General features: G+C 43.2%; 1 protein-coding gene across 2 annotated transcripts in view; it reads right to left on the bottom strand.

Annotated features, from left to right (window-relative positions):
- Positions 1-680: 680 nt before the first annotated feature.
- SUMF1 (sulfatase modifying factor 1) overlaps positions 681-17,169 on the bottom strand; it is a 71,624-nt gene continuing 55,135 nt past the window's right edge. Inside the window, exon 9 of one of the 2 annotated variants that reach the window (XM_083493125.1) lies at positions 681-1,080. In XM_083493125.1, coding sequence (XP_083349251.1) covers positions 1,045-1,080 — 36 coding nt within the window. In that variant the 3' untranslated portion in view covers positions 681-1,044. Of the gene's footprint in view, positions 1,081-8,875; positions 11,849-17,169 lie in introns of those variants that run through there. The other variant, XM_083493124.1, reaches the window with a different exon arrangement.

Below are 17,169 nucleotides of genomic sequence, written 5' to 3'. Positions count from 1 at the left end.
ACTCGGAGTAGGGGCCGAGGACACGGTGCTGGGTGCCATCGGCGGGGTCGTTGAGCTTGGTGCGCCGCTGCAACTTGGCACTCAGCTTGTTGTTGGCACCATTTCCCAAGGCCATCGGCTTGGGCTCCGGTTCAGCCTCCGGGTGGTGCTTGGGCAGCTGTGGCTGCTGCTCGGCTTCACCATTGTGCTCCTCTACTTGCAAGCGGTGGCTCAGCTTGTTGGCCAGCTTGTCATTGGCCATTGCGGATGAGAAGTGAGCAGGAGAAGAGCTGATCCGGCCCAAGCGCGCCTCCCGCTCGCTTGCTGCCGGCTTTGCCCCAGACCCGCTGACTGGGCATGCCACGGCACGGATGGGCAGCCACTGGACAATACCTGCGCAGGAGACACCCAAACAGACAGGCAGGGCAGCAGCAGGAGGAGGGGGTTCTGCTAATGCTTACTCCTGAGTAAGCCTGTAGGGGATTGCAGTGCAAGGAGGGAGGGAGGGGGGAAGCACGGCTAGCGCTCCAAGAAAGGCTGGGACCCAGAGGAAGGCCGCGCAACAGAGGGGACCACAGAAGAGAAGATATTATTTCTTTTTTTTTTAATAACCTTTTTCCTCTTAAAAAAAAATATTGATTGATTGTGTCCCAGGGATTCATTGAAATAAATCGGGTAACCCACCAAGAGCTATGCTAATTCTTGCAATGACAAGCATCATAACTAGCTCGGCATCTATCTGACTTTGTAAGATAAATCTGAACTGTCCCCTTGATCACATCTCTGCTGCAAAGGCTTGGGTGGGGATATGAGCTTGACAACCTCCCACTTTTACCACCAGGCTGACTCCTGAAGCAAAGCACTCCCACACCAGCAATTCATAACAACTTCATTACCGCAAAAGTCCTCGTGTTTCGGTGGATGGAAGGGAAGGTGGAGGTGGGCAGAGGAATCTCATTTTCATCGCAACTCCATACTGTAGATTTTTTTAGCTGGGAAAATACAGTTCCTCAGCAGCCGAGTTCTGCTCTTCAAAATGTCATCTGGATCAGCTGTGCATTCCAGTTAGTAAAGGAAAGTTCCATAGTCGTGAACTCTATGCTTATACAGAGGAAACAAGGAACAAATTGGGGGGGGGGGTGTTGGGGTAAAGAGAAAAGTTTGTTCTCTTTGAGGATAATGGGTGTTGCTCTCATTTCCGGTCTGCCTGTGTCAGGTTTACTTTACCCAGTACCCTTTTTTTCTTTTTTGCGAGACAAGTTTGGGAAACCAATTGGGTCACAGTGGACAGATGAAGATTAGCTAATCTTATCATAACATAACTGCTACCATTGCCTTTTGAGGCGCCACGTAAGCAGCCTGAAATTCAGTGCCCTGTCAGACATTTCCCTTTTCGTTTTATACACCGACATGTGTCTATTGTATTACCTCAAGTATTAACCACTTTTGGGGAGGGACCACTTCCCCCTTTAAAAATGAATGTTCACTTACAATGTAATACTTTTCCCCTTCCCTTTTTGTGTCAAAATCCACAAGCACAAACAGCTTGCGTCGTTGTTATAAAGGCATTCAGAAGTATTTTATCTGCTTAGATTTCTGATACAGAATTATTGTAATAATTACAATCGTGGGTATGGGTGCACATTCATACCTTTAAGAACACGAGAAGAGCCTGCTGGGTCAAACCTTGTAGTCCAATGTCCTGTTCTCACAGTCACCAGGTGCCTGTGGGAAGCCAATTCCAAGCGACTGGTGTTCAGAGGCATGCCCCTTCTAATAGTGGAGGTAGCCATTGTTAGCCTTGTCCACAATTTCTTTCTAATCCTTTTTAAAAGCCATCCTAGTTTGTGGGTGGCCCTTCTGAGGGGGTGAGTTCCATAGCTGAACTATGCAGTGTGTGACGTGATTTATTCTCTCTGTCCTGAATCTTCCGACAAATTGCTCAGCCACGATCGAGAGTGGCACTATGGAAGTACTTTTCAGATAGTCTCCCACCCCCACAAAGTGCAGAAACTCAGAAGACGTTCCAAAAACCTGTGTGTAATATGCCAAAGAAAATAGGCCAATGTAGCAAAATAAGTTAACATACAGTTAAAGGTAAAGGTAAAGGGACCCCTGACCATTAGGTCCAGTCGTGGCCAACTCTGGGGTTGTGGCGCTCATCTCACTTTATTGGCCGAGGGAGAGGGATACAGCTTCCGGGTCATGTGGCCAGCATGACTAAGCCACTTCTGGTGAACCAGAGCAGTGCATGGAAACACCGTTTACCTTCCCGCTGGAGCAGTACCTATTTACCTACTTGCACTTCATGCTTTCGAACAGCTAGGTTGACAGGAGCAGGGACTGAGCAACGGGAGCTCACCCTGTTGCGGGGATTCGAACCGCCGACCTTCTGATCGGCAAGTCCTAGGCTCTGTGGTTTAACCCACAGCGCCACCCGTGTCTCTCAACATACAGTTAGGAAGGTCTAATGATTATGATGCCTTTTCTGGAAAAACTGGAGCTCCTTAGTAGGTGGGAGCATCCCAATGGAGAAATGCAACTTGGCCGCAAATAGTTCTCTCAACTACACCTGCTTTGCGCTTAAGGGTGTAACCTATGACTGCCACTGAAATGAATAATGGTTTTGTGCCAGAACCAAAGCAATTTGTTTCATATAGCATTTGTAGTTGTGGTTTGGATTTCATTTTTTATTGACTGTGCAATTTGTACCTGGCTTGGGATCTCTTCATAGGCAGGAAGAAGAGATCTTTCAAACAAAGAAGTGATATGAGCAGTGCAGAAGTCATGTACTTCCCAGATAATGTTACAGTTGGGGTGAACGCAGCAAGTGTGATGAGCAGGGAAGGAAAGCAGCAGCAGAGTCAGCTGTAATTCTGCACCATATTCAAGTGTGAGATCAAAAACACCCCCTTTATGAGCTTTGGCTTTAAGCAGCTAAGAGTCAGTAACAAAACCGCAGTTCTTCTGTGGTGTTTACTCCAGGCTTAGTTCTCAGCAATGACGTGAATACTCTATTGCCTCTTCTAAACCACCAGTTTCCCTAAAGTTTCTTTACTTCTGAACCAGTATTTTAAAAGTATAAAAAGAGAGCTGCTCTTTCTGAGCACAATTCAAAGTGTTGGTGCTGACCTTTAAAGCCCTAACCGGCCTTTGTCCAGTATACCTGAAGGAGTGTCTCCACCTCCATCATTCTGCCCGGACACTGAGGTCCAGCGCTGAGGGCCTTCTGGCAGATCCCTCACTGCAAGAAGCGAAGTTACAGGGAACCAGGCAGAGGACCTTCTCGGTAGTGGCACCCGCCCTGTTGAACGCCCTCCCATCAGATGTCAAAGAGATAAACAGCTATCTGACTTTTAGAAGACATCTGAAGGCAGCCCTGTTTAGGGAAGTTTTTAATGTTTGAAGTTTTATTCTGTTTTTAATTTTCTGTTGAAAGCCGGCCAGAGTGGCTGGGGTATGTATTAACAAACATAATAATAATAATAATAATAATAATAATAATAATATCAGTTCAAGGGCCCATCTGATCCATCTTTCTGTTATCCCATTGGCCAAACAGCTGTCTGCAGGAAGCAGCTCTTAAGCCCAACAGCACTTGTGATTCTCAACAGTCATTCAGAAGCTAACTGCCTTCAATACTGGAGATTTGCTGTGACACCTTAATGCTGCCATTCTGCTACAGGGCAGCAAGACAAATAGTGCAATGCACTCCTGAGTTCCTCACCTTCGTATTCCTTTCCAAGCATAAGGAATATAGCTGTGTCTTTCATCTAAAAACTGCAGAGGTCATCAAATGAAATCTGAGCTAGTGGGGCTGAAAGCTTTCAAAACAGTAAAGTAATTTCATGGCCCTGCTGATATTTAAACATAGTATACCAGGGGGCAGTTCTAGTGGTATCCAAAGATGACAAATCACTTTGTTTATACATATCTAGCTGTTGTTGCTTTTTAATTCCTGCTCTGCAGAAGACTTCCTGTATCAGTGAACATAGTTTACTGAAAAACCATATGAAAGAATTGAGTGCACTATGCTTTAATACCAGGTTTTGATTTGGCCATGCAGAGCTGGCTTTGTTCTAGTAAGCAAATTTTTAGCAATCTTTTTTCTGGTATGGACACCAGTCAGAATCAACAGTTAAAGAGGTGCAATGGAGCTCCTATTTCTACCATCTGGAAGACTTGCATATAGGTGCACCTTAGAGTTTGCTCTAAGCATAATAAATCTATTTGGAAAATACAAATTAAATGGTGGAATAATCTAGTGGCAGAGATTCATGAGAAGCAGCTGCGATCTCTCTTATCCCTGCCTCAAAATCGAAATCACAGCCCCTTCTCACAAATCTCTGCTGCAAGACTGTTCCACACTATCCCATGTATGATCTAAGATTTATCATGCTTAGATAACTGTTGTCCTACAGATGTTGCTAGATTCCAACTGTTACTGGCCTTTGGCTAATTAAACAATCTATGGCCTTTTAAACTGGGGGTGGGTATGGTTTTTGATTGTTACTATGGTATGTATTAGGGACGCGGGTGGCGCTGTGGGTTAAACCACAGAGCCTAAGACTTGCCGATCGGAAGGTCGGTAGTTTGAATCCCCGCGACGGGGTGAGCTCCCATTGCTTGGTCCCTGCTCCTGCCAACCTAGTAGTTTGAAAGCATGTCAAAGTGCAAGTAGATAAATATGTACCGCTCCAGTGGGAAGGTCAACAGCGTTTCCGTGCGCTGCTCTGGTTCGCCAGAAGTGGCTTAGTCATGCTGGCCACATGACCCGAAAGCTGTACACCGGCTCCCTCAGCCAATAAAGCGAGATGAGCGCCGCAACCCCAGAGTCAGCCATGACTGGACCCAATGGTCAGGGGTCCCTTTACCTTTACCTTATGGTATGTATTGTTGTGTTTTTATATTGTAAGCCCCCCTGCAATCCTCAGATGAAGGGTGGTGGTAGTAGTAGTAGTAGTAGTAGTAGTAATATCAGTCCCAGTCTTATGGACAACAGATAGATTATGGGATTTGCACTCCAACATCTGGTGGGCCACAGGTTCCTCACGCACGTTTCCACTCATTTATTCCTAGAGTGTGATCTTATTATTATTTCCCCTACCTTCCACAACCGACAGTGCTACACTTTCGTCTTCCATAGGATTTTTTTTTTTTTTTGAGGGGGTAAAATAAAAATGGCATTGAGATGCCATTTATTGCTTATAAATTCTAAGATGCATGGAGGAGGACCCAGAGGGATAGACATAGATCAGCACTGCTAGCCACTCAACCAAAAAAATAATGGCCTAGTCAGGGCTTTGGGGTGTTTTTTTTTTACCCGCTCAGATGATTCTTTCATAGCCATTTTCCATAGGCTCTGTTGAGCTGGGTTAGCTAGAGTAGCAGACTGGAACGAAGAGAGGTTTACAGCAACAGCTGATTTGCTATACATTCCTCCCTGTGTTAAAACCTAAGGGCAGACTCATTCCTTCACAGCTGCCAGCACCAGCCGCAGGCAGCAGAGGTGTGTGTTTCGGGGTGCTATTGGAGTTACTGCTGCATATGGGGGATGGGGAATGATTGCTCCTTCCTGTTCACCCACATGGACTCGACCTCACCACCCTGCTGGCCCAACCGTGTCCAGGTAAGTGTCAGCAGGGTGCACCACTACTGGCACAAGAGTCTGCCAAGTCCTGCTCCCTGCTGGACTAACTCAAGATATTTTGCTGCCTGAGGCAAAGGAGCAGATAGTACCCTCACCCAAGCCACATACAGAATTCAAGCAGATCAGCATGTTAATGTGACCTGGGTGATCCTCCATTGTACCTGAGGGCAGCTAGTTAGCTCAGGGAGTGTAGAGCAGGCTACCTCAGGGGGAAAGAATGGCAAGCCGCTGTGGTCCCCAGCATTGGCTGTCTGTCTCATGGCCAAGCTAGCCCTGGTTCCCTTCTTTGTATCAGACTGCAAGTTTGCAACCTTAGGATACAGCAACAACCACAGAACGGAAAAAAGGATGAATTACCTACCCTTAACAAGGAGATTTTCAAAAAGTTCACTACTCAGATGTAAAATGTGACAAATGTCTTCTAGAATATTCTCTAGGTGAACGAAGTGTCTTTGTTCATTCCATCCCCACCAGTCTGTCCCCCCTAATTGGTCCCTAGATGTTGGACTACAACTCCCATGATCCACTTCTAATGATCCACTAGTCAATGATCAGAGAAGATGGGAGTTATAGTCCATCAACATCTGTAGACCCAAGGCTGAAGAACAGCCCTGACCTACCAGGTGCTGCCACAAACTGAATGTAAGATCAACAAATGCTGAGGGACTAACTTAGTTTCTTTACCTACAGTTTCATTCTATTAAACATACAAATTTTCAAGACATGAAGGTTGCAGTCCTATATTCACCTTAGGGTAAGTCAGTTTCCAATGTGTAAAACCGGAGCTGGGAGTTCCTGGATGCTAGAGAATCAGCTATCTTGCAAGCCTCTGCTCACCCAATACTTACCATTACCAATACCTCTTTAAAAGCAAGATTGCAACTGACAGACACCAGAGCAAGAGAGAGATGTCATGCTTACCAAATGCATAGCTCTACAGGCATGAAATCACAAGCTACTGGTTCAGATGCCATCCATTTCACTTGTGTTCTGATTTTACAGATGAGTGGGTAGATCCAAGAGCAAGGCTTTTCAGACTTGTTAATAAATATATTCAAGAGGCTTTAGTCCCATACAAGAGATTTGTTCAGCCATATGTCAGGAGCTTGAAGGGAACATTTTGTTTTGTTTCATACTGGTGGAATATTAAACAGCAGAAAGTACCAGGAAACCAATGCTTTGAACTATCTATAAATGTTCTAAAGTAGGATTTAGTGACAACTGCATTTCTTTCAGCACCCCTGCTTCCCAACTATCTTTCAAAATTAGATTTATCTGAAGAATTAATATTCTGCTCTGTTAAAAATATATATCTTCATAGTCTTGAAATCTACTAATTGTAGGGATTAAGCACAAAAAGGCACATAGAAATTTAAGATTAGATATGATTAGATTAAATCTAAGATTGGACCTTTCAAAATACTTAATTGACTTGAGTTCTGCTTGTGCATAAACACACACTCAATTTTAAGCATAAACGGACAAAGTGGATCTAGATTACCGGTACATTCAGATTGGCTCATGCTCTCACTTTGCTCTCTCTTACTGTGTGTGATTAGTACATAACATTGTAAACTGCTTTGAAGGGTTTTGGTTTTTTTACATTCAAGCAGTGTATAATTTTTATGAAATAAATAAATGGCACACCAATAACCAGACTTGTGCCAACAGTAAGGCAGACTTTCTGGCTTTACATTAATCAGAAATGAGCATTGCCCACCTGCTTTGATCGTCCCCTGTCAAGAATCAGATAAAGCAGGAAACCCTGGCTTAACGCAAACCAGGGATCATTTATTGTTGCTCCTTAACAAGTCAGAAGAAGCCATGGCTTCTTGTTGGTTTGCTGATGGTGGCTTGTTCAGGAGCAGCAAACCAAGAATGCTGGTTTGGATGTACTACAAAGCCAAGGCTTCCTGGTTTGCTCATCTCACTCACAACCGGGGAGGAGAGAAACAGAAGCAATCAAGTACACTGTTCATTCCTGCTAACCCAAGATAGGGCAGAAAATCTCCATTATCATGGCATACAAAGGAACCAATGTGAGAAAAGAATCCCTCTGTTTAAGGGTCTCTTACACCTAAATGATTTGCATATTAACTAGTCAGATTGAGCCACATCTGTGCTATCACAACTGCGAAATTACTTGCATAGTGCAGGAGTAGTGTCCCCCACATTGTTGCCATTATGCTGGTACATTGTAGACATCTGTGGTCTAAACCAGTGTTCCGCAACCTTGGGCCTCCAGCTGTTTTTGGACTACAACTCCCATCATCCCTCGCTAGCAAGACCGGTGGTCAAGGATGATAGGAATTGTAGTCCAAAAACAGCTGGAGGCCCAAGGTTGGGGAACACTGGTCTAAACCACTGAGCCTAGGGCTTGCCTATCGGAAGGTCGGCGGTTCAAATCCCCGCAAAGGGGTGAGCTCCTGTTGTTCTGTCCCAGCTCCTGCCAACCTAGCAGTTTGAAAGCACGTCAAAGTGCAAGTAGATAAATAAGTACTGCTCTGGCGGGAAGCTAAATGGTATTTCTGTCCACTGCTCTAGTTTCGCCAGTCATTTATGGGCATACACAAGTAATTGCTAGATACACCAGCAGGAAAGACCAAGGAATGAATGGTTTTAAGCTTGTAGATATGTTTTGCATTAACTGAGACAGGTTGCAGGTTGTGGGTATAGTGCAAAGGATTACTCTGTGCCAGTGGAGAAGCAGGAATTGTAATTTCATCCTGAAATCCTATTCATACTTGAGAGCAAGCCCCACTGAACATAGTGAGACTTACTTCTGAGTATGCATGCACAGGATCAAGCGGTTTTCTCAGATTTCAGGGTGTAGCTGAATAAACTTGAAGGATGGGAGTCAAGGTTCTGCTTACCTAGTCACTTCTCAGTTACTGCCGCACGAATCAGGGTTCATAACTGGAGAACTGCACTGGGCCACACTTCCCAACACAACTTGCCTCCTGCAGTGTTATGCCATAGCACAAACAGGAAAGCCTTTGATGATAGCTTTAGACAGCAAACTTTTGCAATCAAAGGCTACGGGATGATACAACAGCTGAGCACTTTCCGTTATGATCAAAACAACTCCCTTTGACATAATCTAACACAACAACAAAATCCCCATCTCCATCTTTCCACATCTCCAAATCTTGCTGGGGCACTTCTTCCCTAGTAGAACACAGGGCAATTTGCTAAATTCACAGCTGGACTGACAACAATGCAAGAATCACAACTGGGAACAGAGTGTTTAATTAGAAGCCATGATTTATTTATTTTGATTTTGTATTTTCAAAAGAAAATTGCAGGACCAGGAAGAAAAAGAGGAAGCACTTTTCTTGCCCAAAGAAACATGGAAAACAAAACACATTGCTTGATCCAGGCAACAATCTTGACTGGGTTGTCAACCTTTAAATGTATTTGCTAGAAAGCTGGAGATGGGTGAAACTGCTAAATAATTACCAATGGATTTCAATATGAGATCCAGTATAGCGAAGAAATCCCTGAGCAATATAGTGGCAGGAATGAGTGCTGGACTTGTTCAAATTTCTATGCTAAACTGCTGACATGGACTTCTAACTGCTTTTCTTAACAAGATAACTAGATAAAGAAGTGTGTTACTAATTTCTCAGTGTGTATTTGTGGTAAAGGTTTGCTTCATATTCTGTGCATTTTGTGAAAACTGGCATCTGAAGATGCCCTTGCAGAGGTCGTTGTGGGTAGCTGGTGGCTTTAGTGATGATTAACATGAGGTATGAAGCAGTGCCACTCTTGCAAAAAGTCATCTGTTGCAACACAAGCTCATGCTACTCTTATCTGCTTAATAAGCTTCTCTGCTAACAATGTAGTCTAGACAGTACCAGATAGTCAAAGCTATTTCTTCTTCAGTTTTCCAGCACTTTGCTATAACTTGCCCCACTGTCAGCAAAACAAATACAGGGCTGGCCCTACCATTAGGCAGAATGAGGCTGTGGTGATTGTTAATCCTTCTAGCACTTTAACATCCTTGTCTCATTCACCCCAGAGAAAATTCTTCTTACTTCCATTTTACACATGGGAACCAAGGCCAAAACTATCCTAGTGTTTGCTGTTGATTAACTTAGCTCATCTCAGTTTTGTGCTATTTACTAGGCCACATCATGTGCAGGTATATACAAGCTAATACTGGCAGTTTCCATTACACACAAGTCACTTTGATGGTTTGGGTTGGTTTTTCTGCCAAGGTCAAAATCTGTACATTTACTACCCAGAACTCCAGCATAAATGGTTTTAGAGTGAAAATGTCTCTGTGGTCTCCAGTTCTATTGTACCAAAACACCAAACAGATACAATATCCTTCTTTGGAAGAAGAATGGAAAACAGTAGAATAGATAGGCAAAAATGAATTGAATTAAATTCACTTTTAAATACTTGAATTAAATGAATTTAAAAACCATGTATTTTACATCATGAAATGTGAGAAGCTTACAGCACACCAGCTTGCTTAGCATTAACAGATGCTTAATTCATATGATTAGAAACATTTTAAGTCAAAGGTGGGGAGCTTGTGGCCCACCAGATGGACCCCCAGCAGCCAATGGTCAGGCATGACAGAAGTTAGAATTCAACAACAGCTGAAGTGCCATAGGTTCTCTATCCCTAAGTAGTAATGGCATTTCAGGGGTTAACAACATGGTGCCCACCAGATGTGCTTAAGACTCCAACTCCCATCAGCCCCATGGCCAATGGTCATGAATGTCAGAGGAGTTATAATCCAGAAACATCTGGAAGGCACTTCATTGGTTATGCCTGATTTATTGTATTTCTTACCCATCATAAGGTTCCTAAGTAGGTTACAACTACCTGTATATAAAATGCAGAATCAAAATAAGTTAAAAGTTAAAACCATTTACAACCAGAAGACTAGTGTGTACACACACACACACACACACACACACTCTTTATAGTGACTAGAAACAAGACAGAAATTTTAAATTCTTACAGCAAAATGTTTTGGCTTCCACCTTTATCAGTTCTCAGACCGAATGACATCAAAGATATTAGTTAACTGCTTCAAAATTCTATAGCTAGGTCTCAATATTAGCACATTTAAGCCTCACAGCTTATTTTCATCATCATTTTCCCTATCATTATTTTTTATGTATTTTCCTCCCAAAAGGGCCATTGACTAGAGAAAGAACTTTTTCCTGTTCTGCAAAAGGAGTATGCTTAGTGTAAGTCTGTGGTGTGCAAAAGTTCAATGGCAGTTTGGTATGAAATATCCAAAGACACCTAGAGGGTCCAAGTTTCCCATCTCTGGTGTACACTGTGTCTGATTTTCACCCTACCCCTCCTCATTCCACACACCAACACTTCAGATGTCCCGTTCATTCAACCAACAATCACATTTGGTCCAGAAATGCCAACGTTACTCCTAACTAAATGTATATAGGTTTCAATCCTTAGTGAAAGTACCTTAGATTTGGCAACAAGGATAAACTGGAAACATTAAATGCATTGTTTGTGCACATTTTTCTAATTTGGGTCATTTGTAGCTCCTATAAGGATTCTACACACTCTATGAAAACATATTTGCAGCTAATTCAAACTGTATACACTGATGCCTGCATCTTTAGGACTGTAATCCATGAGGCTAATTAAACAAAGGTTGATTCCAATATTGCAGGAAGTTGGCCACTGAAGGCCATATGTGGTATTGGGGGGGCCACTTGGAAGCCACACACTGAATTATTAAAAGAAATAAAGCAGCATTTCACTTCCTGCTTTTGTAAATCCATCTCCTAGTTGAAGCCAATTGCCTCTAAACATTTCTTTTCCTTATTAAGAGAGAACCCCCTCAATTCATGACCATAATTCTTCTCAGTTCTCAAACGTAAAACAATCAAAGTTAATACTCCATACGTCAGTGCTAGATTTCCGGAAACACACATGGAAATCCAGCCCGTTTCCCCCCTCCCACCGAGGTTCATTAAAGCAGAAAGTTCAGCATTTCAATTTTCATCTTTCCAAGCAAGACATCCTTCACTGAGCCAAGGTCCTTCTCTTCCTTAAGCGCTTCTTGCCTCGGGTGAGATCTTTCGGTCCTCCACAGCTGCCAGCCAGCCTTTGTCACTTTAAGTAGTCAGGCAGAGTGTCAGCAGCGCAGCGGAACCCCAGGTTCGAAGCAGAGCTGTCAGGGGTGTTTTGGCTTCGGGCTGTGCATCGATACCTATAGCAGTAGGACTGAGAGGGACAATAGTGGCATTACCACGGGTGTCAATTAAAGTGTGCCAATTCATTAGCTGAACATGGCAAAGTAGCTCTGCACTGGGGAGATCCTATATCAGCAACAAGGAACATGTGCGGTAGCCCCCCCCCCCCCCATGGTGCCTGCTTGAAACGAAAAATCATAAACTAGATAAATTAGCCCGTCTGCTTAAGGGATGGTCTTGACAGCCTGCCTCTTTAGGATGAGAAGAAAAATGGTTAGGTTTTCTCCTGTGCACTACTGATGTAAAGGCTTGGCACCAGTTTCACATTTCATGGCTTTTTCACTCAGACAAATATTACTGGAGCTCAACTCCAACAAGCAAAACAACACCTTCTGACTTTAAGAACATCCCCCAACTCTACAATTTTATGGTTCTATTTTGGAAATGGTTCCAGATCATCCAGTACCCTGACTCTCAAGCAGTCACAGATTAGACTCCTTCACTTTTTCTGCCATAAGTAAAGGGGCCCCTGACCATTAGGTCCAGTCGTGCCCGACTCTGGGGTTGCGGTGCTCATCTCGCTTTATTGGCCGAGGGAGCCGGCGTACAGCTTCCGGGTCATGTGGCCAGCATGACTAAGGCACTTCTGGTGAACCAGAGCAGTGCATGGAAACGCCGTTTACCTTCCCGCCGGAGTGGTACCTATTTATCTACTTGCACTTTGACGTGCTTTCGAACTGCTAGGTGAAAAGGAGCTGGGAGCGAGCAATGGGAGCTCACCCTGTCGCGGGGATTCGAACTGCCGACCTTCTGATCGGCAAGTTCTGGGCTCTGTTCTAGGCCCACAGCGTCAGCCACATCCCCAAACCTGTAACGTTTTCCTAGGTGTATGATTCCCCTTGCCTAGCAGCAGTCAAGCCAGGGCTGCTTTTAATGCGTCTCTTGGCGCGTGATCTGAAACCCCTTTAGTAGTCAGGGGTCTTGGTGCCAATGTTTTACCACCTTTGAATGAGCCTCTAAGAAGAATTGTCCCTTTCTCTCCACTTTAGCTTCTTTTAAAATCCTCCTCCACACTTTTTGCCCTTTTTTTTCAATTTTATTCTGTCATGGACTGCGCCTCCCTAGCAATTGTTTCAATCTCCTTGGGGAGGCCTGCCTTATCTTTTGAGAAGTGCAGCTGTAAGAGAATGATAGGAATTTTGTTGCCATAGTAATCTCAGCCCCTTGTAATCCTTTAGCATATCTGCTGCGGCGATATGTAAGGCAGCCGTATCTGTGTGATACAGTGATATATTTAGAGATGGGGAAGTGGTAACAGAGAAATGCTGTTGGTGTCCATACCTGATGTCCACAACCACATACCTAGTAGAGATTCTGGGGTCATGGGGTCTATCTGTAATATACATATACATATACATATACATATACATATACATATATATATATATATATATATATATTCCCTCTAATACAGCTAATGGGACACAAATTCCCCCCCCCCCATAATTTTGCAATTGCCTGTTATCCCTATTACCTGAAAACTTTCCAAATTGCATCCAAATGGATTTGAACTAGGGGAAAAAACCCTCATGCTTACAGAGGACACAGTTTCAATATTTGTTACCTGCTGACCCCCAATCCACTGCAGCCATCCAAAAGATGTAGTGCTGAGAGTTGGAGGGACCCTCTAGAACAGTTTGGGAAATGATACTGAAGGTGGTAGGAGTGACTGGCAAAATGCTTTTCACTAGTGTAAAGCACCCATTGGATACAACCCATTAACGCAAAAGAAATCCCAATATTTTATTTACATATTTATTAAAACACATTAAAATCAACAAAGTTGGCAGTTTCAACAGGTTGGAGTGTATTTATCTGAGAATACTTCCAACACATCTGTAAGTGTATCTGTAACCCTACTGTAGGTATGTGCTTTAAGAATTTGCAAGGCTGGCTCAGCATGTACAGATCCACTGAAATCAACTAATTTGGACTTTAATAGATAGCTGCATGCATTGGCTTCAGGTTGCACAAAGAAGAAAACCTTAGTTCATGGAGCAAAACTCAACCACCTATTACGTTCAGCCCGGACACTGAGATCTAGTGCCGAGAGCCTTCTGGCGGTTCCCTCATTGCGAAAAGTGAGGTTACAGGGAACCAGACAGAGGGCCTTCTCGGTAGTGGGGCCCACTCTGTGGAATGCCCTCCCTTCAGATGTGAAGGAAATAAGCAGCTATCTTATCTTTAAAAGACATCTGAAGGCAGCCCTGTTTAGGGAAGTTTTTAATATTTAATGCTGTGTTTTTAAAACTCGATTGGAAGCCGCCCAGAGTGGCTGGGGAAACTCAGCCAGATGGGTGGGGTATAAATAATAAATTATTATTATTATTATTATTATTATTATTATTATTATTATTATACAGCCAAACTCTTTCTATTGATCCTATTTAGAAGCTATGTGATAGTATAGCAAATTTTAAAATCCAATTATCCATTACCACTCAAATAAAGACATAAACCTGCATTTCTTGTGTGTGTCTGCCATACACACACACACACACACACACATCTGCATTTGATGCAAAGACTAGGCCTGCTGTCCTGGGATTCTTGGGAGGAAGGGTAGGATACAAATCTAATAAAATAAAACAAAAAAATAGACCGCTGGTTTGTTTGTTTTTTGCCCACAGAGGCTTATCTCAAAGTAGTACGCACATTATCACAATATACCATGTGAGATCTTGATTAGAGGGCCACCCAGTGCCTAATCCTGCAGCACATAATCATATGTGATCACAGCTGGATCACTCATAGTCTATAGCCAGTAACCCCCAATGGGATTTATAGCTTAATAAACAGATTCAACCTTTCTGTCTGAGCTGTAGCCCAAAATGTTTACTTAATGACAGTGATTAATGATAATGACCTGATGCACTATGTAAGGCAAATCCATAACTGGATTTGGTTTGCCTGTGGCCACCCTATTAATTTGTGGCAGAAGACAGAAACTTACCGAATAAGGCAGAGGGTTCTGCTTTCAGTTTTTCGTGTTTGACTATCTGAGCAGCACTACATTTAGAAAAGCCAAACATTTCCTTATGTGACTGATTAAATTGATACAGTCAGCAGTTGTTGGGACGCATGACATCAAGATGACTTTTCCCATTAAACGAGATCAGTCATCAACACTGACTACTCATTTTCCTTCTGCATTAAAACTCGGCTCACGGGTCAACAACTGACTTTGAATTAAGATGACCTGGAACAGAGAGGTAATGACATATGTCTAGGAGAATCTTATTTAATTGACTGTAAACTTAAGAAAGAGGAAGGGTGGACCATACAGCTGTGCCCTGGGATTTCAAAAATTGCCAGTCAGTGTAGAGATTCAATTAATTTGATATAGCAAGGATGGGCTAAAAGTGACATGCCAGAATATACAATACAACCATGAGCTACAAGACACACGTCAGTGTAATTTCATATCTCCTCTCAGCTACAGTTGATGCTGAGAATCCTCTTTCCCTCCGGAAGCTTCTCTCAAACTCATCACAGTCCCAGTTTTCTTCACTCCCTCTGCCCCTGGTCACCCACTGCTTAATCTATTTCCCTTTCCCCATTCCACAATTCCCGAAGCTGGGCCTGTAGCCATACGGTTACTGCTGCATTCCTTCTTCTAGCATTAATATTTCTGTACCCAGAACCTGTAGGCTGTCCACGTACCTCAATAGGCAAGCTCTGTGTATTATGGTTGTTTCCTGACCAGCAAAATCTAGCTTCCCCTCAACAGTATCACTGTTGCTGCGCTCTCCCTTGGACGCTTCTGCTTCTCCAACACACCCTGCCCTGGGTTATTACTGCTGCTGCAGTGGCAGCACTGACTTCCTTGCATCACCCTGCCATTTCAAGCCTCCGGTCACTCCCTCTTCTTACTTACAAGTTCATTTCGGGCACGTCCCTTTCCATCTCTGTGTTGCTATGGTATGTTGTCATTGTGCCTTAAACGGCCTCCCGCAGTGCCTCCAAGAGACCACCTCCCCTATTTCTCTTAAGTGCCTCCTCCATGACAAACTGGGGGGCAGCTGCAGGACTGTAAGACCCCAGGGCCTCCATGAATTGGTGGGCAGAAGAGAGACTGTAAACCAGCCCTCCACAATTGGGCAGGTGCTTTACCCTCACACTGAAACAAACAGGACGGGCAACCCAATCATATTCATGCACTGCAGAGGTCTTGAAGTAGATCACCCTTGGGATCCCTTCCAACTCTATGATTCTATGATTACTCTGAACAAAGTCGCAATGAATGAGTTCAATAGGCCCTTTAAAAATGTGTAACCTTCGTCTAGATCGTGTCTGACTTTTGTGTTTTGCTCTTTTTTGCGATTTTAAAATCCTGGCACAAACCGCATATTATAATGTTAAGCTTGGGACTGGCAAGGTATAAGGTGGGAAAACACAAGGCAATACAGGTGCAAGGTTTGTGTGGTGCTCCTTACAGGTAGATCACTTTGATTGCTTCATAAAGGCAGGTCATGTTGAACTGTTAAACTTGGAGACATCTTTGGACAGCAAGGAAAAGTGATGTATTAGTATGCCTGCTTTCTATCATAACACTTTGTCAGTTTCTCTGTTTATAGGTTGTTTTATTTTCACACCCAAACACTGTTTATTGACAGGCAAAAGACAAAGAACAAATCTGCATATAAGATCTCTAAGTAAGCTTATGCCATTTGACCTCTAACATTTATTGCTGGGCGTATGAAATCTTTTGTACAGTTGTCGTGCTGAAACAAAAGCGGCTTTGAAGAGTATGCTACTATAAGTAATAGGAGGAAAGGGAGGTTGGGAGTTTATGGGCTCAGGAGGGAATAATTCAGGTTGGTACTTTCAGAATTCAGAGAAAGTTTCTTGGCTTATTTCAGATAATCTCCTGCAGATTTAGTCTCAGTTACCTTACCTATGTCTAAACCCTAGAAATGGATAGTCAATCCAGGTTTAGTAAAGGCTCTGCACTGCTTCGTTATACTGTGCTTTCCGACCCTGAGATAACAGATGACTTTTCACATCCTTAAAAAAAAGAAAAGAAAAAAGACTACACTATCTTCAGTAGACTCTAAAATGGGCCATCTTACTCATCTGTAAAGAAAGCTGCAATGCCGCTGTTAATTTAATCAAATCTGCTAATTAATGTGTGACATTGATTTCACCCCAAAATAAAACCTGGAACATGTGATCTGAAAGTAGGAAATGTAAGCTTCCTATGGAGGATAGGTTACAGATGAGAATCTTAAAGTGTGTTTTAAAACAGGACCTTTCAAAGCACCCAAATGAAAAGATAAACACAGTAAGATT

Source organism: Podarcis liolepis (assembly GCF_965112155.1).
Source record: "Podarcis liolepis genome assembly, chromosome: 2".
In the NCBI taxonomy this organism is placed as follows: Eukaryota; Metazoa; Chordata; class Lepidosauria; order Squamata; family Lacertidae; genus Podarcis; species Podarcis liolepis.
This window is presented reverse-complemented; position numbering and strand designations above follow the sequence as displayed.